Source organism: Apteryx rowi, unplaced genomic scaffold (assembly GCF_003343035.1).
Source record: "Apteryx rowi isolate R43461 unplaced genomic scaffold, aptRow1 scaffold_482, whole genome shotgun sequence".
Taxonomy (NCBI): Eukaryota; Metazoa; Chordata; class Aves; order Apterygiformes; family Apterygidae; genus Apteryx; species Apteryx rowi.
Window position 1 is genome coordinate 177,725 of NW_020450741.1, and position 20,534 is coordinate 198,258.

The 20,534-nt window shown below is 60.2% G+C and overlaps 1 protein-coding gene across 2 annotated transcripts; it reads left to right on the forward strand.

Moving 5' to 3' along the window:
* The first annotated feature begins 307 nt into the window (after positions 1-307).
* Positions 308-18,160, forward strand: MYO1F (myosin IF). 2 transcript variants are annotated; one of them, XM_026078674.1, is made up of 28 exons: positions 308-421; positions 4,438-4,575; positions 6,916-7,005; positions 7,523-7,617; positions 8,359-8,446; positions 8,678-8,767; positions 9,014-9,145; positions 9,237-9,371; positions 9,460-9,592; positions 9,999-10,195; positions 10,536-10,616; positions 10,751-10,837; positions 11,173-11,259; positions 11,549-11,716; positions 11,826-11,911; positions 12,293-12,374; positions 12,484-12,590; positions 12,773-12,871; positions 12,949-13,093; positions 13,340-13,454; positions 14,272-14,441; positions 14,605-14,750; positions 15,182-15,328; positions 15,491-15,639; positions 15,951-16,034; positions 16,148-16,346; positions 16,739-16,905; positions 17,018-18,160. In XM_026078674.1, the coding sequence occupies exons 1-28, from the start codon at positions 419-421 to the stop codon at positions 17,092-17,094; spliced, it is 3,297 nt and encodes a 1,098-aa protein (XP_025934459.1). In that variant the 5' UTR covers positions 308-418; the 3' UTR covers positions 17,095-18,160. The 2 variants fall into 2 exon arrangements, 1 of the variants encoding a protein (XP_025934459.1); XR_003255632.1 differs by lacking the exons at positions 16,739-16,905; positions 17,018-18,160 and having other exon boundaries at positions 15,491-15,605; positions 16,148-16,240.
* Positions 18,161-20,534: the final 2,374 nt, after the last annotated feature.

Below are 20,534 nucleotides of genomic sequence, written 5' to 3' on the forward strand. Positions count from 1 at the left end.
CCGAGGGATGTCAAACCGGCAACCCAGGGTGGGGGAAAGGGTTTTGCAAGGGCTTGGAGCATCCCTTCCCGACAAAACCAAAGAGCCCYAGCGCTACCTGCATCCGCAGGATGGTAACCTCGGAGCCAGCGGCACCCGTCTCCGGCCAAGGTGGGGAACCTGGGGYAGGGCCACCCCAAAAGCTCCCCCCACCCGGCAGAGGAAAGCAGCCCTTGATCTCCCCACCCCCCCGACAGAGCAGCTCGGTACTAAATGAGGAAGTAGGCGGAGGAAAAAAAATTATTTAGTTGCATTTGCACTTGGGGGAGAAACGCACAGCGACGTGCCTGGGGATGGTCCTGGGCCCCTGGTGACAGGACACCCCCCCCCCGCCAGGCACAGGGCAGGACACGCGGGACGACCAGGCTGCAGCGACACCATGGTGAGTGCACCAGGGCGGCGGGGCACGGCCGGGTCCCCCTGCACCCCAGGGTGGCCRCATGCCCTGGTATTGCCACCCGGGTTTCTCTGCAACCCTGGGATGCCGTCTGCCCTGGCCACCCTCTTGCAGCCCATCCTGGCCCTGGCCACCCTGTCCCTGMCCCGGTTCCCGCGCCGCTGCCACTGCCTGCAGGTGCGAGGAGCAGRCAGGAGCCTTGCAGGGCCGGGTTGGGGCTGAGCGAGGCGCCGGGGCAGGGCTGCGGGGAGCAGCCAGCGGTGATGCCCTCCCGGCGGTGCAGGGGGCTCAGGGTGGCGAGGCCGGGCTGGCGGAAAGGTGCTTTTGCTTTCGCCGTCTGTGCGGTCCCCGGCGGGAGAGGGAACCGGTTTGTTCCTGTCGACTTGGCTTCCCGAGAAACGCTTTGGTTTCGGCACTGCCTGGCCACGGCAGGAGCGGGGGGCTCAGTGGGTCCAGCCGGCRGCGATGCCCTCCCGGCGGTGGTACCTTGCTGAACAGCTTCACTGCGGTGTGTGGGGAGGTGACAGCAGCCGGGTGCCAGTTTCCATCCTCAAACTGGGCTCGTGGCAGGGCCCATGACCCGGCGAGGGCTGAACCGGGGCCGCAACCCCCTCTGGGCGCAGGGGATGGGGCTGCTGCAAGGGCAACGGCACCGTCCGGAGCTGGAAGTTGCTCTGGAGGAAGGAGAAGAGGAAGAGGAAGATTCTCGAAACGGGCTGGCTACAGGCCAACGAGGGTGGAGGAAGCAAGGGCCGAGCCGGGGAGGCTGGAAAGGCCCGAGGGGCACTGCGGGCAGGGCGCAGCGGAAGTCCCCGCGGGCACTGGGACACTCTGGGACAGGCAGGCAGGAGAGGAAGGACCAGAGGTGAAAGAGAAATAGTTAAGGGGAAAAATGGGGCTTTTGTTTTCCCCTCCCGAGACGGAGAACCAAGGGATGGAGATGGGTGCGCAGGGCGGCTGCAGCCRCGTGCCCCGGCTCATGGCTCTGCTCCGGCCACATTTGCAGCCCTCGTCTCCCCACCCAGCAGGGAAGGGGGACCACGGCAAAGGGGAACCAGAGCTGCTGGCCTCTCCCCGCCGCCGCCGCAGGGCCAGCCGCATTGCCGCCCTGTGGGAGGATGCGCCAGCGCAGCGCCCCCCCCCCCCCACGGCGTGGTCCCTCTCCCCCCTGCGAGACACGAACACCTTCCCCTTCCCACCAGCATCCGAGGCCTGAAGATGCTTTGTGGCTTCCCCATGGGGCTGTACGAGCCCATCTGCCACCTTGCAGCACCCACCCGCGCCCCTCCAAGCTTCCCTCGCCAGGCTCATCCCATTTCCCCAGGGAAAGCAGCCAGATTCCCAAATCCCACTGGGGTTTGGCTCCGGGGCAGCTCTTCCCATCCCCACGAGCACTGCTCGTATCTGCGACCTCGTGGGTTTGCTGATGGCGTTGCGATACCCTGTGCTGCTCTTCTAAGTATTTCCGGTGGTTTTGTAGGGTGTTGGCTGCTCTGGGGTTTGCCCTTTCTTGAAAAAAGGGTGCCAGCCTTGGCCGTCTTTGCTCTCCATTCGGGGCCCTCTGCAGCTTTTCTCGGTGGCGGGCACCRGAGTTTAGGAGAAAAACAGATGCTGTTTTGCAATGATGTTTTGCAACGATATGGGGCCCGCTGGCGCGGCCAGAAGCAGGTCTCCGCTGCGCCCAGCGCAGCAGCGGCTGAGAAAGGACCTTTTTGCAGTGCGGCTGCAGATTTCGCCTCCAAGGCAGCTCCCGGGGCTTGCAAGTGCCACTGCCCGTGCGCAGTTGCAGAGGGCAGGATGGCATCGCGTCGGGGCTGCGCAGTCCCCCTGCTCCGGCAGGACGCCCGCGGCAGTCCTGCTGCAGGCTAGGCTGCTGAGCCCCTGCGACGCTTCGCCTCTCACCCTGGGATTTCAGCCCCAGAGCAGCTTTCCCGCTGCCCAAGGACCAACAAAAATCACCCGCCTATGATTAACCCAAACTTCAGCCTGGATGAAGCACGCGCAGCTATTGCATGGGGCCAAGGGGACCCCTGGGGCTGGGTGGGGGTTGCTCAGCTGCATGTCGGGGCATATATTTCCAAACCTGGGTTTTCAGTACCGTGTCTCAAGCAGGAGCCAGTGCAGCTCCGAGCCGTGCGTCCGCCCACGGCAGTCGGCTGCCCCCGGCCCCCTTCCGCGGGAGCCCTTTGCGCTCAGCTAAACGGTGCAGAAACACGTGGCCCAGCTCAAATCAGGCACAAACACCCTCATCGAAGCAATGCCCGAGTTTTCCCTGCAGCGGTGCTTTATCAGGGGCGCCATCGCGGTCATGCACGGCGCTGCTGGGGAGCGCGCCTGGGAGGCGGCGGGACACGGGGCAGGGGCTGCGCCAGGCAGTCGTTTGCTCAAGGCAGAAGTAYGGATGTCAGCTCAAAAGTGCTGAGGTTGCGACACCAGAAATGCCACTGTTTGCCTGAATTCGGTGCCGCCACAGGCAATACCAGTGCAGGGTGCCCCTGCCCAAGGGCGCCGGGATGAGGAGAGCCTGGCAGGGAGCCTGCGGGGTCCAGCTCCATTGCTTTGGGGGATTTGAGTTGCATTTGGAGTTTTCTTCGTGTTTTTTTCGTTTTGTTTTAGTGGGGGGAGCACCGTATTTTAGGTTGCAGCTCTGAGGCCAGCATTAAATCCCGGCGCCCCGTAGAGGCAAAGCTGGTGGGGGAGCAGGGAGCATCCTCGGGGCACGAGGCCGGGTAGCAGGGGCTGCCGAGCAAAAATAAGGGAGCAAAGGCGGGGGGGTACAGAGGTGCTTCCCGACCCAGCCAGGCGAGAACATAGAAGGGCCTGAAAACCCAAAGCCTGGCAGATGAAATGAAGCAAAAGGGGAAGAGCCGAAAAGGGGAAATGGAAGGAGTAAGAGGCTGGGGCAAGGGCGAGGGGAAGAGAAGTGAAACGTTGCTTGGCGCGCTTTGGGCGAAAAGAGGAAACGCAGGGGCAGGTGGCAGCGATCTGGCACGCAGAGGAGCAAAGACAGCTCCAGCCAGACATGTCTCCTCCCCGGCTGCCAGCTGGGACTCCCCGATGCCAGGGCGGCGCGCGGGGCCCAGGGGCTCCCCGCCAGCGCTGAGCAYGACCCCGCTCAGGTGCTGGCACGGCCCTCGCCGGTGTTGCGTGCCATCTACATGCCCGGGCGGGCGCCTTGCTGCAGCTTTGCACCAAGCAGCAAGTGCAGCAAGTTTCCTTTGTAGCGGTGAGGAGGAGAGGCCTTGGGGGGGGGGTGTTTGTTTGGGGTTTTTTTGCTTTTATTTGCAAGGTGCAATCTTCCCCTCCCATCCCCAGGAAGGGCCCTATCTAGCCCCGCAATGCTTTAAATTGCAGCTCGCTAAATTTTCCTTCCGCCCCGTTGTCACGAAAGGATGGAGTGAGGCTACTTTCGGGGCTTTTTTCTCTACAGTCGGAAAGCAGGTAGTTGCATTTGCCCAGGCAGGGAGGAAACGATGCCTGAGGACCTTTCACACCTGTGCCCTAGGCTGCTTCCTTTGCCCGGAGGCTGCACCGAATGCAAGTAGAGATGCAGTGGGGAGGCAGCAAGCCGAGGGTGCACCAGGTCAGGCAAACACCAATGGGCTGCCCTCAGATTTTTGCCTTTCCCCTGGGTTATTTTTGCAGGCAGAGCCTAGGCAGCAATTGCTTTTTCCCTGCTCGGAGCCGCTGTGGCAATTTGTTCACTCATTAACTCATTAACGAGCAGGGTGATCTTGCAGATGGGCTGGTGGCACCCTGTTTGCTCCTTTCCGTGACGTTCAGCCTGCAAGCCCAGTGTAGGGAGGCAGGATTCGGCCAGAGGAGCGGCTCACAGCGGGGCAAATCCTGGCCCACCTGCAGGACTTTGCCGTTTTGCTTCTTGCTCAGCCACCGCTTCCCCAGAGCAGATTTTCAGGAGCTTTGCAGACCCTGCACCGACTGCATGCCACGCGCGGTGCTGGGAGCACCCTGGTGCAGCAGCTCTCGCTGTCTCCCCACAGGGCAGCAAGGAGCGCTTCCACTGGCAGAGCCACAACGTCAAGCAGAGCGGTGTGGATGACATGGTGCTGCTCTCCAAGATCACTGAGGAGGCCATCGTGGAGAACCTCAAGAAGCGCTTTATGGACGATTACATCTTTGTATCCTTCCCAGGGCYGCACTCGGGAGCTTTGTAGGGGAGCTGGTCAACCCAGGGCTGTCCTGGTGCTTCCAGAGAGCCCTGGTCCCGGGAAGGGTTGGGATTAGCCTGGGGGAATAGAGGTGGCTGTTGCAAAGCTGTCTTCACCCCTTTATACGCTGCAGCCCTGAGCAGTCCGAGGGATTCATCATTAACTGGGGAAAGGGCCCGTCTCCGGTGCCTGCAGCATGGTCCCGCCAGCTTGCGGCTCCCTCCTGAGCCCACCAGTGCTGCGCAGCAGGATGTTGCGCCGGGGCAAGGACGGAATCTTCTCCCCCGGTCTGGATGCAGCAGCACAAGCGTGGTAGCCTGTGTGACCCCCCCCCCCCAGAGGCGCCCACCGCCACAGTGCACCCAGAGACCTCGGCTGGCCCCAGCCCGCAGCCCACAGCAGGTGCAATGAGACGGCAGGACGGCGGGCGACCCCAGTCCCAGCTTGTCAGCTGACACAAAACAACCCCGTTTACGAGCTGCTCTGCAGAGCCATGGGCCATTGCCTGGCCTGCCGTGCCCTGTGATGCTGCTTGGATCCCTCCTTTCTAGTCCCAGCGCATCAAGGATTGCAAAGCAAGCCATAACCAAGATCCTCATCTGACTTCTTCCGCGATTCCCATGGCCCTGTGAAATCCCTGCTGGGAGCCAGATCCTGATGGCCACATTTGCATCTCTTCCTGCTGTTCCCCAGGCTGACGGCCCTCCAAGCTGCCATCTCCCCCCAGGCTCAGGCATCCCCCTGCGGTGCCATGTCCTCCCTCCCCAGCCACAGTTGCAGGGTCAGGGTCTCTGTGCCACCCCTCAGGGATGCTCACAGCTGCAGCTCACAGAGCTGCATCCTTTTGCCGTGGGATGGAGCCTCCCAGTGCTGCCGAGATTTCACCTCCACGCTACCGGAGACCTCCAGCGATGGCAAATTCAAGCAGAAAAACTCTGCAATGGTCATTGGGGTGGATCAGGAGCAGCCTTGTCTCCAGCAAGGACCGCAGTGGCTCAGCATCCCTGCAGCATCCATCCGCTCGTCCCCAGCAAGGACCACAGTGGCTCAGCATCCCTGCAGCATCCATCTGCTCCTCACTGCTCCCAGTCTTGGCAGCTGCCAGGTCAGGCTGGGATAGGAAAAAAATCATTAAATTGCAGGGCAGAGCAACACAGTGGCTTAGGGCAGCTGCTCGACAGGGGGAGAGGCTGGCGCGTGCAGTGGTCTCACCACTGACAGTCCCTGCGGTTTCCCTGAAGAAGAAGCTCTGGCCTTACAAGGTGATGTGCCGTCCGGGGAAGGCGGTGATGCGGTGCTCCTCCTTGCTCTTAGAGCAGCCGTGGGGCTYTAAATGCCTTTGGTGGTTGGGGCTGGGGCTTGGGCTTTTTTTTTCTTTTTTCTAAAAAAGGGAAAAAAGAAAAAACACAACCTCCACCTTCCTTTTTTCTCACCATGCTGCGCAGAGCCCGCTGCCCAGCCGTTACTCAACGCCCCGCGCTTCTGCATTTCCTGCAAAAACCTTGCTCTTCCCGCCTTTCAGCTCCTCTTCCTCTGCCCTTCCCACCCTCAGCATGGGCTGAAAACAGGACGGCCAACTGTCCCTGCCCTCGCCAGGGGCTCACCCCACTGGGGACGGTGCAGGATACTGTCATCCCTCTCTGTAGCATCCGCCCAGGCACCGGCGCCTGCTTGGAGCGCTGGGGACTCATCCCCGTCCTCCTGCTGCATCTGCCTCTGTTCCCGTCGTTCGCAGGCTCAATTCCCTGCTTTTCGGTCCCCTGGCTGTTCTCTTCCCCCTCCCCATACATTAATGCTCCCCTCCACCCTGAGGGAGATTTTGGGATGCTCCAGGCCGGGCTGCAGTGCCCGGTGGTGGAGGGAAGCGGAGGGCGTCATGGAGGTGTTGAGCAAAGGCAGGAGCCGACGATTTCTCCCCTGCGAGGTTGCCACCGGCAGCATGCCGCTCTGTGCCTCAGTTTCCCTGGCTGTTGAGTGGGGATGTTCTCTGCTCCTGTTGCAAAAAACGTGGCTGAATGACACTGAGCGTTAACAGCAAAGAGCTCGGAACATGGCAGGAATGCTGATGGCAACAAGCACATCTGCTGCTGGCCCCYGGGATAAAAATCCTGGTGGTATCACAGTGCCGTTGTTAGGAGCAGGCAGGGAGCCCCCAAATACGCTGCTGCCGTTGCTCCCTGGCCTGGCTGTGCCATCGAGCCCTGTTGCACCGACGTCACCCTGAGGCTGCGTCCTGGCGGCGGGTGGCGAGTGGGACAGGGATGGTGGGGACATGGGAGACCAGTGGACAGACCTTAACCTGCTTCTCAGACCTACATCGGGCCAGTGCTCATCTCGGTTAACCCCTTCAAGCAGATGCCCTACTTCACGGACCGGGAGATCGAGCTCTACCAAGGAGCGGTGAGGACGCTGCACGCAGGCTGTGGGGTCGGGGAAGGGAGAGGACGTTGAGCTGAACCAGGTTCATTTGCTGCCTTATGTGCTGCATTTACCTGCAAGTGCCTGGGGGCTCTCCCACGATCAGTCCCATCCTCCCTTTGGGTCCTGCAGGAATCGGCATTCCCAAACCAGACCGATGCTCCTGTTTAGGGTCAGTAACAAGACTCAGGAGCAAATCTGCAGGCCTGGGAAATTCAGCTAATAAATACAAGCAAAAGCAACCCAAACGTGGTAACGTCATTAACAAATGATGTTAAAACAGCCACAGAGAGACACCACCAAAGAGCTGAGGAAACATACCAAATGCCTCCAGCAAGCTCACTTTTTCTGTGCTGAGAGGATATGCCCCATCCCTGCTTCACGTTTGTTCCCTCGGGCAGTGTGTGGGCAGAGTTAAGGTGATTTGGAGCTGGAGCCTGTCCGTGGTGGCGGGGAGGCTGCTCCGTGCTCAGCACCACTCTCCATGTCCCCTCTCTAGGCTCAGTATGAAAATCCCCCCCATATCTACGCCCTGACCGACAACATGTACCGGAACATGCTGATTGATGGGGAGAACCAGTGCGTCATCATCAGGTACAGGGCTGGCCGAGGGCGAGAGCTGGGTCTCGGTGCTGCCACGCTGCCAGGACCCCTGGACCCAACTCCCTCCTTCCCCAGTGACCCGACGCACAGCCCATTCCCCTCTCAGTTGAGTGAGACCAAGGCTGCATTGCACAGAGTGCTGTACAAGCAAGAAAACAGGCGGTTCTCACCCCTGGGGGGACCTGGGGGACCCCGGCATCTGGGCTGCGGCCCCGCGGCTGCCACAGGCTGTTGTTCCCTGTAGGAACTGAGCCTTGCGCAATGGAGTTTTCCGGTCACATGTTGCAAGGGAACAGGTCAGGATGTGGGGCAAGTCCCAAGACTTCCCCTTTAGGCTCCAAAGTCCTGTGTTCCCCCCCTCCCAAATCCAGCAACAAGAAGTCCACTATCTCCTCCCAGAGTAGCCAGCCTTGCTCCCGGCAGGGGGATCTGGCCCCATTTCTGTCCCAGGATGTTCCCAAAGCAACAGCAGTCCCCGTCCCCTGCCATGTGCGCATGCTCCTGGGCAGGAGATCACCCGGCCCCGGGACCCCGGGGCTCCTTGCACCTCTCCAGCACCCTACGAGCCCCCCCGCTGTGGCGCAGGGCTTATTCAGGGCTGGACCCTTGGTGGTGCCCGACCCCAGGGCCGTTCGTCCCCGGTCTGCGCTGGGGACGTGGGGACCYGACTCTGGTGCCTGGGCTGGGCATTTCTGCACCCTTCACTTCTCCTCTGCCTGGGTGTTTCCACAGTGGAGAAAGCGGGGCTGGGAAAACAGTGGCAGCAAAATATATCATGGGCTACATCTCCAAAGTGTCCGGAGGCGGAGAGAAAGTGCAGGTACTGTTCCCATGCTCAGCCAGGCGTCTGCTTTGCTTCCATCCATCCCCTCTCTGTCCCTCTGCCTCCCCCCAGCCCCTCTTTCTCCTCCATCTGCAGCATCTCCCTGGGGCAGGGAGTAGGGAGACCTCGGGGATGCTGCCAGCTCCGAGTCAGGGTGCTCCCAGGTGGGACCCCATGGGGAGGCCTAGTGTCCCCCTGCTCAGCCTTGTCCCCTCCTCTCGTCCCCAGCACGTGAAGGACATCATCCTGCAGTCCAACCCTTTGCTGGAAGCGTTCGGGAACGCCAAAACCGTCAGGAACAACAACTCCAGCCGCTTCGTAAGTCCCTGGGGCAGGGTGCTGCGAGCCCAAGTCATGTTGAGGGCCAGCACCCACCCCAGTGTCCCAGCCTGGATTCGTCCTGGCGATACCCAGAGCCGGGTAGCTGGAGCACTGATGCTGTTAGCGTGCGGATGGGGGGAGAGGATAACAGGGCCGAAGGCAGGGGGTTTCCGCTGGACCCTGGGAGGAGGCGACACAGCCCCGTACCTGCAGGCTCTGAGCGGCAATGTGTCCCGTTGGCAGGGGAAGTACTTTGAAATCCAGTTCAGCCGGGGTGGCGAGCCCGACGGAGGGAAGATCTCCAACTTTCTGCTGGAGAAGTCCCGGGTGGTGAGCCAGAACGAGAACGAGAGGAACTTCCACATCTACTACCAGGTACGGGTGCACCAGCATCTGCCGCGTGGGCACCTGCAGGCGCTGCTCCTGGGTAACCACAGCCTCCGCTCGCTCTCCCCACACCYGGCAGCTCATCGAAGGGGCATCCCAAGAGCAGCGGCAGAACCTGGGCATCATGACGCCCGATTATTACTACTACTTGAACCAGTCAGACACCTACCAAGTGGACGGCACYGACGACCGCAGCGACTTCCACGAGACCATGGTGAGTGCCCGGGGTCTCCCCGAGGCTGGGCGCTGCCGTCTGCGGCCAGGTGCGGGCTGACGGACTCCTCGCGCCCCCCCCCCCCCAGAACGCCATGCAGGTCATTGGCATCTGCGGAGAGGACCAGCAACTGGTGCTGCAGATCGTGGCGGGGATCCTCCACCTCGGGAACATCAGCTTCCGGGAAGAGGGCAACTATGCCCAGGTGGAAAATGCCGATGGTGAGTACAGCGACACCCCTTACTCAGCAGCACAAGCGGAGATGCTCGCAGAGATCCTTTGCACTTGAACRCAAACTTCTCATAGCACATATCCCTCGGCAGAGGAAAGAGGTGGCACCAGCAACTTCCCCACTTTAGAGATGGGGAAACTGAGGCAGTAAGCAAGGAATTGACACAACCATAGTTAGAAAGTCACTGGTAGGGGATAGATGCCAGGAGTCCTGTTTGGCAGTCCCTTGCAGTGATTTAGTAGAGGGAGGACACAATCCCACATCTAGTTGCTAGACTGCAGTTGTCCCTTCCTCTTTTGGGCTCGGCCGGGGTGTAGGAGGGTCTGGCAGCCCCAGCRGCTGTAGGCAGCATTCCTAAGATGTGTGTCCACCCTGACCACCCTCCCTTTGCCCAGCGCTGGCCTTCCCTGCCTACCTGCTGGGGATCAACCAGGACCGGCTCAACGACAAAATCACCAGCAGGAAAATGGACAGCAAGTGGGGTGGTCGCTCAGAGTCCATCAATGTCACCCTCAATGTGGAGCAGGCGGCCTACACCCGGGATGCCCTGGCCAAGGGCCTCTACACGCGGGTCTTCGACTTTCTTGTGGAGGTGCGTGCCCCTGCAGCCCCGCTGCAGATGGGGATGCTCTGGTCAGGTAGTACGTGGCCCTTCTTTGCAGGAGGTAACTCCTACCCCCATCCTCTGCCAAGGCACAAAGAGCTTTTGCTTGGTGCTTGGGTCATGAGCACAGCAGATGAGATGGGAAGAGCTGGCTACATCCTTGAGATGACCTCAGAAATGGGGCATGAGGTGGTGACATGAGTGAAGTGTCTCAGGACACCAGCCCGTCAGGGAAGGGGTACGAGCAGGGGCCATCCGCTCCAGTGTACAGTCTGCCAAGCTGGCAGGAGCTCTCGATGAAGGGGGTTTGGGCTGTCTCTCCCTGCAGTCTATTAACCGGGCCATGCGGAAGCCACATGAGGAGTACAGCATTGGGGTGCTCGACATCTACGGCTTCGAAATATTCCAGGTACTGGTTGCTTTTCTGTAGAAGTCCAGCTGGGGACCGTCCGTCCTTTTTCTCCTCTGGTGACGTGAAAGAGGCAGAAGCTAACTCAGCCCTATCTTATTTTTCCTCTTCCATTCTCCTCTGCAATTTTGCAGAAAAACGGCTTTGAACAATTCTGCATTAACTTTGTGAAYGAGAAGCTGCAGCAGATCTTCATAGAGCTGACCCTCAAGGCAGAGCAGGTACAGGGGACTGGGCACGGTGCGGTGGGGGGAACTGAAAGTTGCCTAAAGCCCTGATTCCTGCACCCCGACACCCCCCAACCCCAGGCAGATCCCAGTGATACAGCAAGAGCAGACAGGTGTTGGCAGATCCCAGAAATCAGGTCTCTGGTCTGGATAGAAAAGGTGACCCAACCCCTTTTTTGTAGGTATTGGCTCAGAAAGCCCAAGCACAAGGAACTTTGGAGGTTGTAAGTGACCACTGTTCATGAGCAGAGGACAGGAGAGGAAAGGCTGCCCATGTCCGTTCGTCTGCACACAGCTGCCATCACCTGTCTCTCTCTGCTCTTCCCTAGGAGGAATACGTGCAGGAGGGCATCAAGTGGACCCAGATCCAGTATTTCAATAACAAGGTGGTGTGCGACTTGATCGAGAACAAGCTGGTGAGTGGGGTCTCCTACTCAAGGGGAGGCTTAGGACACGCCGGAGGGACAGACAGACAGGGTGCTGTTTGTGGTGGGTGGCCAAAGCCAGTCCAGCCAGAGACCATCCTTGGGCAAGCAGCAGCACCAAGGAGGTGCTCTACATCCTTAACCCAAGCAGCAATTCAAAGGAAAGCCGCTTCTAGCAGCACAGGGCATTTAAAGCCAGATACAGGACTGGGCCCTGCCCAATCTCCCAGGGCTTCACTCAGGGCACACAGGTCATCCCGGGCTTGGCTGCCTCCCCCAGAACCCACCCGGGATCATGAGTGTCCTGGACGATGTCTGCGCCACCATGCATGCGACCGGCGAAGGGGCCGACCAGACCCTGCTGCAGAAGCTGCAGGCAGCCGTGGGGACGCACGAGCATTTCAACAGCTGGAACTCAGGCTTCATCATCCACCACTATGCAGGCAAGGTACACAGCACGCGCCCCGCACATGGGTGCCCCTCGCATACACGGTACTGGGAGGGGGTGGGGGTATGGCACAGGCAGGCTGAGCTCCCCCCTCTCCTGGCCCCTCCAGGTCTCCTACGATGTGACGGGCTTCTGCGAACGCAACCGTGACGTGCTCTTCACCGACCTGATTGAGCTCATGCAGAGCAGTGAATAGTGAGTCCGGGGAGCGCCTCGGTCCCCTGTGGCATCCCTTGAGGGCTCAGTCTGCGTGCAGCATCCTCAAAGCCAGAGGGGAAAATTTGTGTCTTGGACCATCTCGCGCTCCTGCCCTGGCCAGTGCCTAGCATCCTGCCTCACCCCACGGGGACTGGTGGCACCTCCCCATCGGGTGCAGCAGCAGCAGGATTCGAGAGATGCTGGTCTGGATGGAGGGGGAAATTTGGAGGGATCTGGCTTAGTGCAGACTGATGCCTCACGTCTGCGTTCCACAGCAGCAGAAACTGGGGCTGGAGCTGGTTCTTGCGATGGCCTAGCGCTTGCCGAACCTCCTAGAGTCCATCAGCTCTCACCCGCTCACTGTTATCTGCCTTTCAGTGGTTTCATCCAAACGCTTTTCCCAGAAAAGCTGGATTCTGACAAAAAGGGCCGACCAACCACAGCGGGCTCCAAAATCAAGGTACGTCCTGGAGGCTGTGGGACAGCAGCTGCCTTTCCCCTGGGCAGCAACAGGGTGCTGGGCTCCTGGCAAAGCCTCCAAACGCTGCCAAGGTTCATCTTTGCAACAGAAACAGGCTAACGATCTGGTGAACACGCTAATGAAGTGCACGCCACACTACATCCGCTGCATCAAACCCAATGAGACCAAGAAACCCAGGGACTGGGAGGAGAGCAGGTAAAGGAGGCCTCTGCATCATGGCACCTGTGAAGCCCAGGGACCGGTGCACGGCAGAGTCCAGCTTTCTTACAAGGATTGAGCTGCCGAGTGGATCCCTGGGCCGGTTCCTCTCCACAGGAGCTGCAATGCAGAGTCTTGTCCCACCCTGAGCGCTTCCCTTGCCACTCTTGGCTCCACAGGGTGAAGCACCAAGTCGAGTACCTGGGGCTGAAGGAGAACATTCGGGTGCGCCGGGCAGGTTTTGCCTACCGCCGCATCTTCCACAAGTTCCTGCAACGGTGAGCAACCGTTGGGGTTGGCCCCAGAGAGAGGGCGGTGAGCCCAGGGCGCGCACTCATGGCCCCTCTGCCGGCAGGTACGCCATCCTCACTCCAGAGACGTGGCCCTCCTGGCGAGGGGATGAGCGCCAGGGCGTGCAGCACTTGCTGCGGTCTGTTAACATGGACCCAGACCAGTATCAGATGGGCCGGAGCAAGGTGTTTGTCAAGAACCCTGAATCGGTAGGTGGCCCGGCTCTGCCTGTCATCTCACAGCTCTGCACGGGTCTTGGGGGGCACCAAGGCACGTAGCAAGCAGCACCCATCCAACCTCCAGAAGGGACATCCCTATGTCCAGCTGGGCATCAATTTGGGCCATGCTGGGGTGTTTTTGGGAAGGGGGTGTTAATACCTGGGAGAAGGGAGGGAGATCCTGGCCAGGCAGCCCGGTCCCCAGCTGGGCACAGCACCCCATGTCCCCTCGTGCAGCTCTTCCTCCTCGAAGAGATGCGGGAGCGGAAGTTCGACGGCTTTGCCCGGGTGATCCAGAAAGCCTGGCGGCGACACATCGCCATCCGGAAGTACGAGCAGATGCGAGAAGAGGGTAAGACCGTGGAGCCAGAGCCACAGCAGCCAGGCCAGGAACTGGGCAATGACAGTGGTTTCGGGTCAGGAGCAGCACCCCGCAAGGATGCTCTCAGCTGGAGTCAGCCCCATCGCTGCCTACTGGCCTGGCCACCAAAGGAGCAGGAGACCAGCAGCCCAGCTCCTAATTGCAGTGCTAATAAGGAGGGGGTGATGTGGGGCTGGAGAGCAGGATGCCTGGGGTCTTCTCCATGATTTTAAAGGAGGGAGTGGATTTCTTGCTACTATTTCCAGCCCTGACAGGGGCCATAGGACAGAAATTAGAGCCCCTCTCTGTCTCCCTCTCTCCATTTCATTGCCTCCAAAAGGGATGGAGATGAGTAGGAGACTCAGTTTTGAGATGGATCCTGCTCTGCTGCAGGGTACCCAATGCTCAGTGTTTGCAGAAGGATGGGAAAGGTCAGTGGTTCACCACCCAGCTCCCGTTGCAGGCATTTCCCAATGTCTCCAAATGTACAGTGAAAAATCAAGAGGAAAACCCCACAGCCTGGGGTCTCTCCCTCCCACAACACAAGGTTTTGAGAGCAATTAATGTGATTAAAAGCCAGCATGGTTCAAACAGCTCAGATGCCTTCTATGGCATGCAATGAGCTCCACGTCCTGCTGCCACAGCTTGTGGGATGTCTCACGCGGCTCTAGCAGCCAGATTTATAAGGCCAGGAGATGCTTGGCCCCGCAGGCTCCCAGTGCTGAGCTCCAGTGGTCCAAGCCACGGGCTCAGTTGCCCAGCCGGCAGGGCCCTGGCCTGACCAGCATGGCTTTGGGGTCYTGCACAGCTTCCAACATCCTCTACAACTTCAAAGAGAGGAGGAGGAACAGCATCAACAGGAATTTTGTGGGTGATTACCTGGGCATGGAGGAACGGCCGGAGTTGCGCCAGTTCATGGCCAAGAGGGAGCGGATAGACTTCGCTGACTCCGTCACCAAGTACGACCGGAGATTTAAGGTAAATGGACCCAGCTGGGACTCAGGGGAAGTCCAAGTCATGCCACATTCTCATGACTCATCATGGATGTGCTTGGATGGGACCCATGTGGGCCTCGTGTCCCCCAGCAAACATACACTTCACGTACCCGTGTCCCTCACCCCCTGCTCCTGCCCATTCCCAGCCCATCAAGCGAGACTTCATCCTCACCCCCAAGTACTTCTACCTGATTGGCCGGGAGAAGGTGAAGAAAGGTCCCGAGAAGGGGCAGATCAAGGAAGTGCTCAAGAAGAAGGTGGAGATCCAGGCTGTGAGCGGCGTCTCGCTGAGGTGCGTCCCCTAGCACAGGACTATGACCACATGTGGCTCCACAAGGCTCTTTGTGAGGGGACCATGAGGTCTTCAGCAGCCCCAGTGGGGTCAGACTGCCTGGTGTGCTGGCCCATCCTGGGTCTCCCAGGCTTTCTCCATCCTTTGATCTCCAACCCACTGTTGGAGATGAAGGCATCAGAGCATCGCACCATGGTGGGGAGGGAAGAGATAGGGGACTCATGAGGCTGGGGTCCCTGCAGGGTTGGCTGCGTCCTTGCTTCAGAGGCCTGGGAGGTTTTCCACTAGGTCAGCCTCCAAATCTGTTGACTTGGGTTGACCCAGACTCCAGACTCAGTGGGGTCTCCTGGTTTCCAAGCAGCACTGGTTGTGATCAGCATTGCCTGTGCCCGGTGTCTAACACTTCCCCTCTTGGGTGTTTCTCCGAGCAGCACCAGGCAGGATGACTTCTTCATCCTCCATGAGAATGAAGCCGACAATTTCTTGGAGTCAATCTTTAAGACAGAGCTCATCAGCTTGCTGTGCAAACGCTATGAGGAGCTCACCCGCAGCAAGCTGCACCTCACCTTCAAAGACATGTAAGGAGTGGGGGCAGCGCTACTGACTGGGCTTGACCCTTTCCTCTCATGGCCCAAATTTTCAAGGCCAACCACATGTGCCTGTGGAGGGCTGGCCCTATAGCCCCACAGCAGTGTGGAGGGTCCCCAACCTTGGCCTCATGGCCTGCCTCTCTCCACCAGACTACAGTTCCGGGTAAAGAAGGAGGGCTGGGGCGGCGGCGGCACCCGCAGCGTCACCTTCGGGAGAGGCCAGGGCGACGTGGCCACCCTCAAAGCAGGAGGCAAAACCCTTACGGTCAGCATCGGGGACGGGCTCCCCAAGAACTCCAGTGAGTGCTGGTGCCGGGGCACCCCGCAGGGGAGAGGCAGCGGGAGGGTCAGGAGTGCCAGGGCAGCTGGGCTGCGGCAGCAAGGGGCTGGCAGGGTGAGCCACCATGTGCCCGGGCATGGCACGCCATCCTCAGGCACACACACTTGCATTTCACCCAGGAGGGTGGTCATGCTGCTGCTCATGTGATGGGGAGACTGGACACGTTGGGGAAAGAGGCAGCCAACCCACTGCCCACTCCCCAGCCATCTCTGGGGACCTCACGAAGCTTATGGGGACCATCACCTAACAGCGGGTCTTTTGCCCCCCCAGAGCCCACAAGGAAGGGGGTGACGCAGAGCAGAGGTTGCCACAGGCCACCACCGGCCTCCCGAAGTGCCCCACCAGCGCCAAGAGGTGAGGGCAGTGCCAAAGGGGTCAGCACCGGGAAGCCGGTCCCCGAGGGCAGACCCCAGCCTGGCCCAGTGGCCCCTGCTGCCATAACACGCCATCTCTGGGGGGGTCTCCAGGCGCTTGCAGGAATGGGGCACCCCAGTTCCCCCGCAGCAACAGCCAGGCGCAGCGGAACACCTACACGGCACACCAGAAGCAGGTGCGGGGACCACCAGTTGCAGCACTGCCYGCGCAAAGCAGCCGCAAGGCAAAGACGCGGCCCCCGTCTGAGCAGAACATGGAGTTCCTCAACGTGCCCGACCAGGGGGTGGCTGGGTAGGTCACGGTACCATCCCCCAATGTGCCCAGACCGGCCCCAACCTCTCCCACTTGTTGTTGCTGCCCCTGGACACTGACTTTTCCCTCCACGGCCAGCTCACCCTCCTGGCTCCATCCAGCTGGACCTGCTCCAAGTGGTCTGGCTGTGCTGGGAGGTCTCCTTGGGTCTTCTTCACAGCAGTTCTCCCAAAGCCTGCACTAAGAGGACCTTCCCTTTGCAGTGCTGAGCTGAAGGCACAGAGCAGCACTTCGGTGGGGGGAGATCAAGGCTGGAAGGGGGATGTAGCCCTGGGCTTGGCTCAGTGTACCACACTGTCCTGGGTGCAGCGTGATGTCCCGCCATATCCTACACTCATCTCTTTTAATGTCATTTGTCCTTGACCCTGCAGCATGCAACGGCGGCGGAGCGTGAGCCAGCGACCCCCTCCAGCCGGGCGCCCCAAGCCACAGCCCAAGGTAGCTGCCCCGCGCTGCCAGGCACTGTACCAGTACGTGGGGCAGGACGTGGACGAGCTCAGCTTCAATGTGGGGGACATCATCGACATCATCTTGGAAGGTACACAGTGGGCATCGCTGCCCCAGCACCTCTGGGCAAGCCCCCTGCACTCAGGTTTGCAGCATCGTGTAGATGGTTTTGACCTTGAACTGTTGCTTTACCCCTTCTCCAGATATCTCCGGTTGGTGGAAAGGTCGACTCCGTGGCAAGGAAGGCCTTTTCCCTGGGAACTACGTGCAGAAGATCTGAGCTCCATCCAGCTGTTGCATGGCCAGGCGTGATGGGAGGCCACCAGCAGCATCCTCCCACCTCACCTTCGATGAAGACATGCCACCCAAGCGAGACCCATATCCCTGCCTGGAGCAGACTGATGGTGGTCAACAGGCATCTCTCTGCAGCTGGCTGTGATGGGAAGGCCACTGCATACCCTGAAAGACAGGCTTTGCCAAAATCATTTCTGAGTCCAGCATGAGGAGGGGGCTGACCAGCACCTTTCTGCTGATGTTGYTGTTAAATAACCGCTTCCCCTTTGAACTGGCCGCCTTCTGGGCCCCCTATTCCCTTCAATGGCTGCCCAGCCCATTCCCCACCTCTGCGCTGCCCGTACCCACRAGCCAGGCTTGTGCTGGTGAAAATCACTGATTTCCGTGGCTACTTGAAATCACAGCCCTGGAGCAASGACTGTCTCTTTGCTCCCTGCTCATACAGCTTGTCACACCGGAGAGCCAGTGGTGGCTTTGGTCCTCTGACTTTGATGCTGGAGAGTTCACATATTGCAAGTGTGGCAAATCTGAGTCTGATGCAAAAATAGAGCCAAGAATAAGTATTTCACCCATGGGTCCCTGCACGGTGACAAGCACAAACGCATGCAGGAGGCAGCTCCGTTCCCTCCGCTTTGAATGCTGCAAGAAGATGCCACCGGGCATGGAAACAAGCTTCACCCATACACCGAGCTCAGGTGCCTGCACAACCCAGTGCAATGCTGGACTGCACAGCATGGCTGGCTGGGAGCCACTGGGATTGAAGAAACCCCCCCTCCGCTAAACCAACAGGTGAGGAAAACGCTGGGAAATAGGGCACAACAAGACCTGGACATTGCTGCTGTGCCCTGATTTCCTGGGAAAAGAGCTGCAAGGACTTTTAGCCGAAGCCCAAAGTGCCTTTTTGTGGCACAAGTCTGCGGACTGCACTCAGCCAAGTTGGGCTGGGCTGCGTTGGGCCTGCTTGGGCTGCTCGAATGGACCAAAACCTGATGGCTTGGCAAATGTAAAGTTTGTCATGATTAATAAAGAGCCGGGACTTTCCCCAAAAAGCAGGGCAGTGGGGGCTCCTCTCGCAAGATACTGGGCGCTGTGCTGTGGCTGGCAGGAGGCAGCTTCGTTCAGGGGCTCAGCTGTAGGGGGAAAACATCATCCTCCTGCTGGGCGACAGGACAGCTGCATCAGGGCTGAATTTTGGGTGATCCCTGGGCTGATTTTCCCCTCCAGGCTGGGTGCTGCTGGTGCTTGCGCCACTCTCGGGGTCTTACCCCATTGCTGACAGTGCGCAGCTATGGCACCACCTCGTCCCTCTTTCTGGGTCCTCCATCCTCACTGTTAACTGGGCAAACTGAGGCCCAGTGAGGAGCAGTGTCCCAGGACAGACCGAGGAGGATCGCCCGTCCCCACGCCAGCCACAGGAGATGTGTTTTTTGGTAATCCTGCCTCTGGGGTTAGCAACGGGGAGCCCCGAGTCCCCATCTCCCCGACCCTTCAAGTCCTGAGACTGTGCCGCAATCACAGCATCCTTCAGGGATGAGGGATGTTGAGGGGGCTGAGCCCACCCAGGGAGGGGGGGCATTTGGGGGGGGCTGGCATCAGGGCCAGGGTCTAACAGTGCCGATGCAGCAGGATTTGTCCCTGTCTGCCCTTCCCTCCCTCGCAGACGCCCCGTGTCACGGGATGGCCTCGGCCCCGGCTCCCCCGCAGGCACACGCAGCTCCGGCTGGGCTGGGGGCAGAGGGGTGCCCCAGGAGACGCTTTTGCCGCAGGGCTCTGTGYGTCCCTTTCCCGTGCTTTTTTTTTTAATCCCTTTCTTTATCACCCAGGCATGCTCCTGCTCTGCGGGGCGCTGGGGCGGAAGTGACAGCAGCACCGCTCCACGCTGCTTGGATGACGCCCTTCCTCCCTCCAGCCCCAGCCCTCTTCCTCTTCCTCCCTCGCTGCACCCCCATGCCCCCACCTGGGCTTTGCCCCCTGCCCCTGGCAAGTGAAACCCTTCCTCAGGCCCCAGAGATGGGAGGCAGATGGGGTGAGAGGGTGGGGGGGTAGGGGAGCCTATTTCCTCCAGGGTGGGGGCAGCACAAGGCCAAAGGCTGCCGGGAAATGAAGTCCRTCTGTCCATCCCCCATGCTGCAAACTGAGCATTCTGGAAATGCAACAACTTTTAGAGTCCTTTCATTGCAGAGCATTGCGGGGGGAGGCAGAGCCTTGGCTCTTTTTTAAGGAGAAAAATTAGCTTTGGATACTCTGGAGATTTAGGAACCACCCCGCACCTTCCAGCCCCTATTCTGGGCCACAAGGTGCCCAGCACCCTGGTCCTGCGTTAGGCCGGGTCCCACCACCGGCAGCTGGTGCTGGGTAAGCGGCACGCTTCCACCAGTGCCAGTGGCACAGATCCTGCGGCAGGCACGGAGAGCCCTGCCAGCCCCGGGAGTGGGGCCTGCTCCAGGCAGCCCAAGGGTCCCGGGTGCTCCAAGGGGCTCAGGATGCTCTGAGAGCCCCAGGATGCTTGGAGGGGCTTGGGATGCTCCAAGGGGTTCAGCTGCTCAGAGGGGATGGTGATACTCGCAGGAGCTCTGAGGGCCCGGGATGCTCCAATGGGATCGGGGTGCTCCGAAGGGATTGGGGTGCTCAAAGGGGATTGGGGTGCTTTTAGGGGCTTGGGGTGCTCCAAGACCCCCTGGAATGCTCCAAGGGGCTCATGGTGCTCCAAGAGGCTCAAGGTGCTCCTAGAGGCTCAGGGTGCTCCAAGGGGATTGGGGTGCTTTGAGGGGATCAGGATGCTCTGAAGGGCTCAGGGTGCTCCAAGGGGATTGGGGTGCTTTTAGGGGCTTGGGGTGCTCCAAGACCCCTGGAATGCTCTGAGGGGCTCAGGGTGCTCCAGGGGGGTTGGGATGCTCTTAGGGGCCTCTGATGCTCTGAGAGGCTCAGGAGGCTCCAAGGCATTCAGGGTGCTCCAAGGGGTTCAGGGGGCTCCAAGGGGCTTGGAGTACTCCAAGGGGATCAGGGTGCTCCAAGAGGCTTAGGGTGCTCCGAGGGCCCCAGGTTGCTCCTTGGGGCTCAGGGTGCTCCAGGGGGCTCAGGGTGCTCCGAGGGGATTGAGGTACTCCAAGGGGATCGGGGTGCTCCGAGGGGATCGGGCTGCTCCRAGAGCCCAGGGATGCTGCAGCCGTACACATGCTCCGGGGGGGGGGGCAAAGCGCAACCCGCCGCAGGGTGCACGCAGCCCCCACGCAGAGGCTGTGCGTGTGCGTGTGCGTGTGCGTGTGCGTGAGCGTGTGCGTGAAAACACCCGGGGAAGCAGTACCCGGGCCGGGGGGAGGCACCATAGCGAGGCCGGGCCTGAGCTGCCCCCCCCCCCTTCTGCTTCCTCCCCTCCCTCCTCCTCCTCCTCCTCCTCCCCGCTCTCGCGACAGCTGCGCGCAGAAA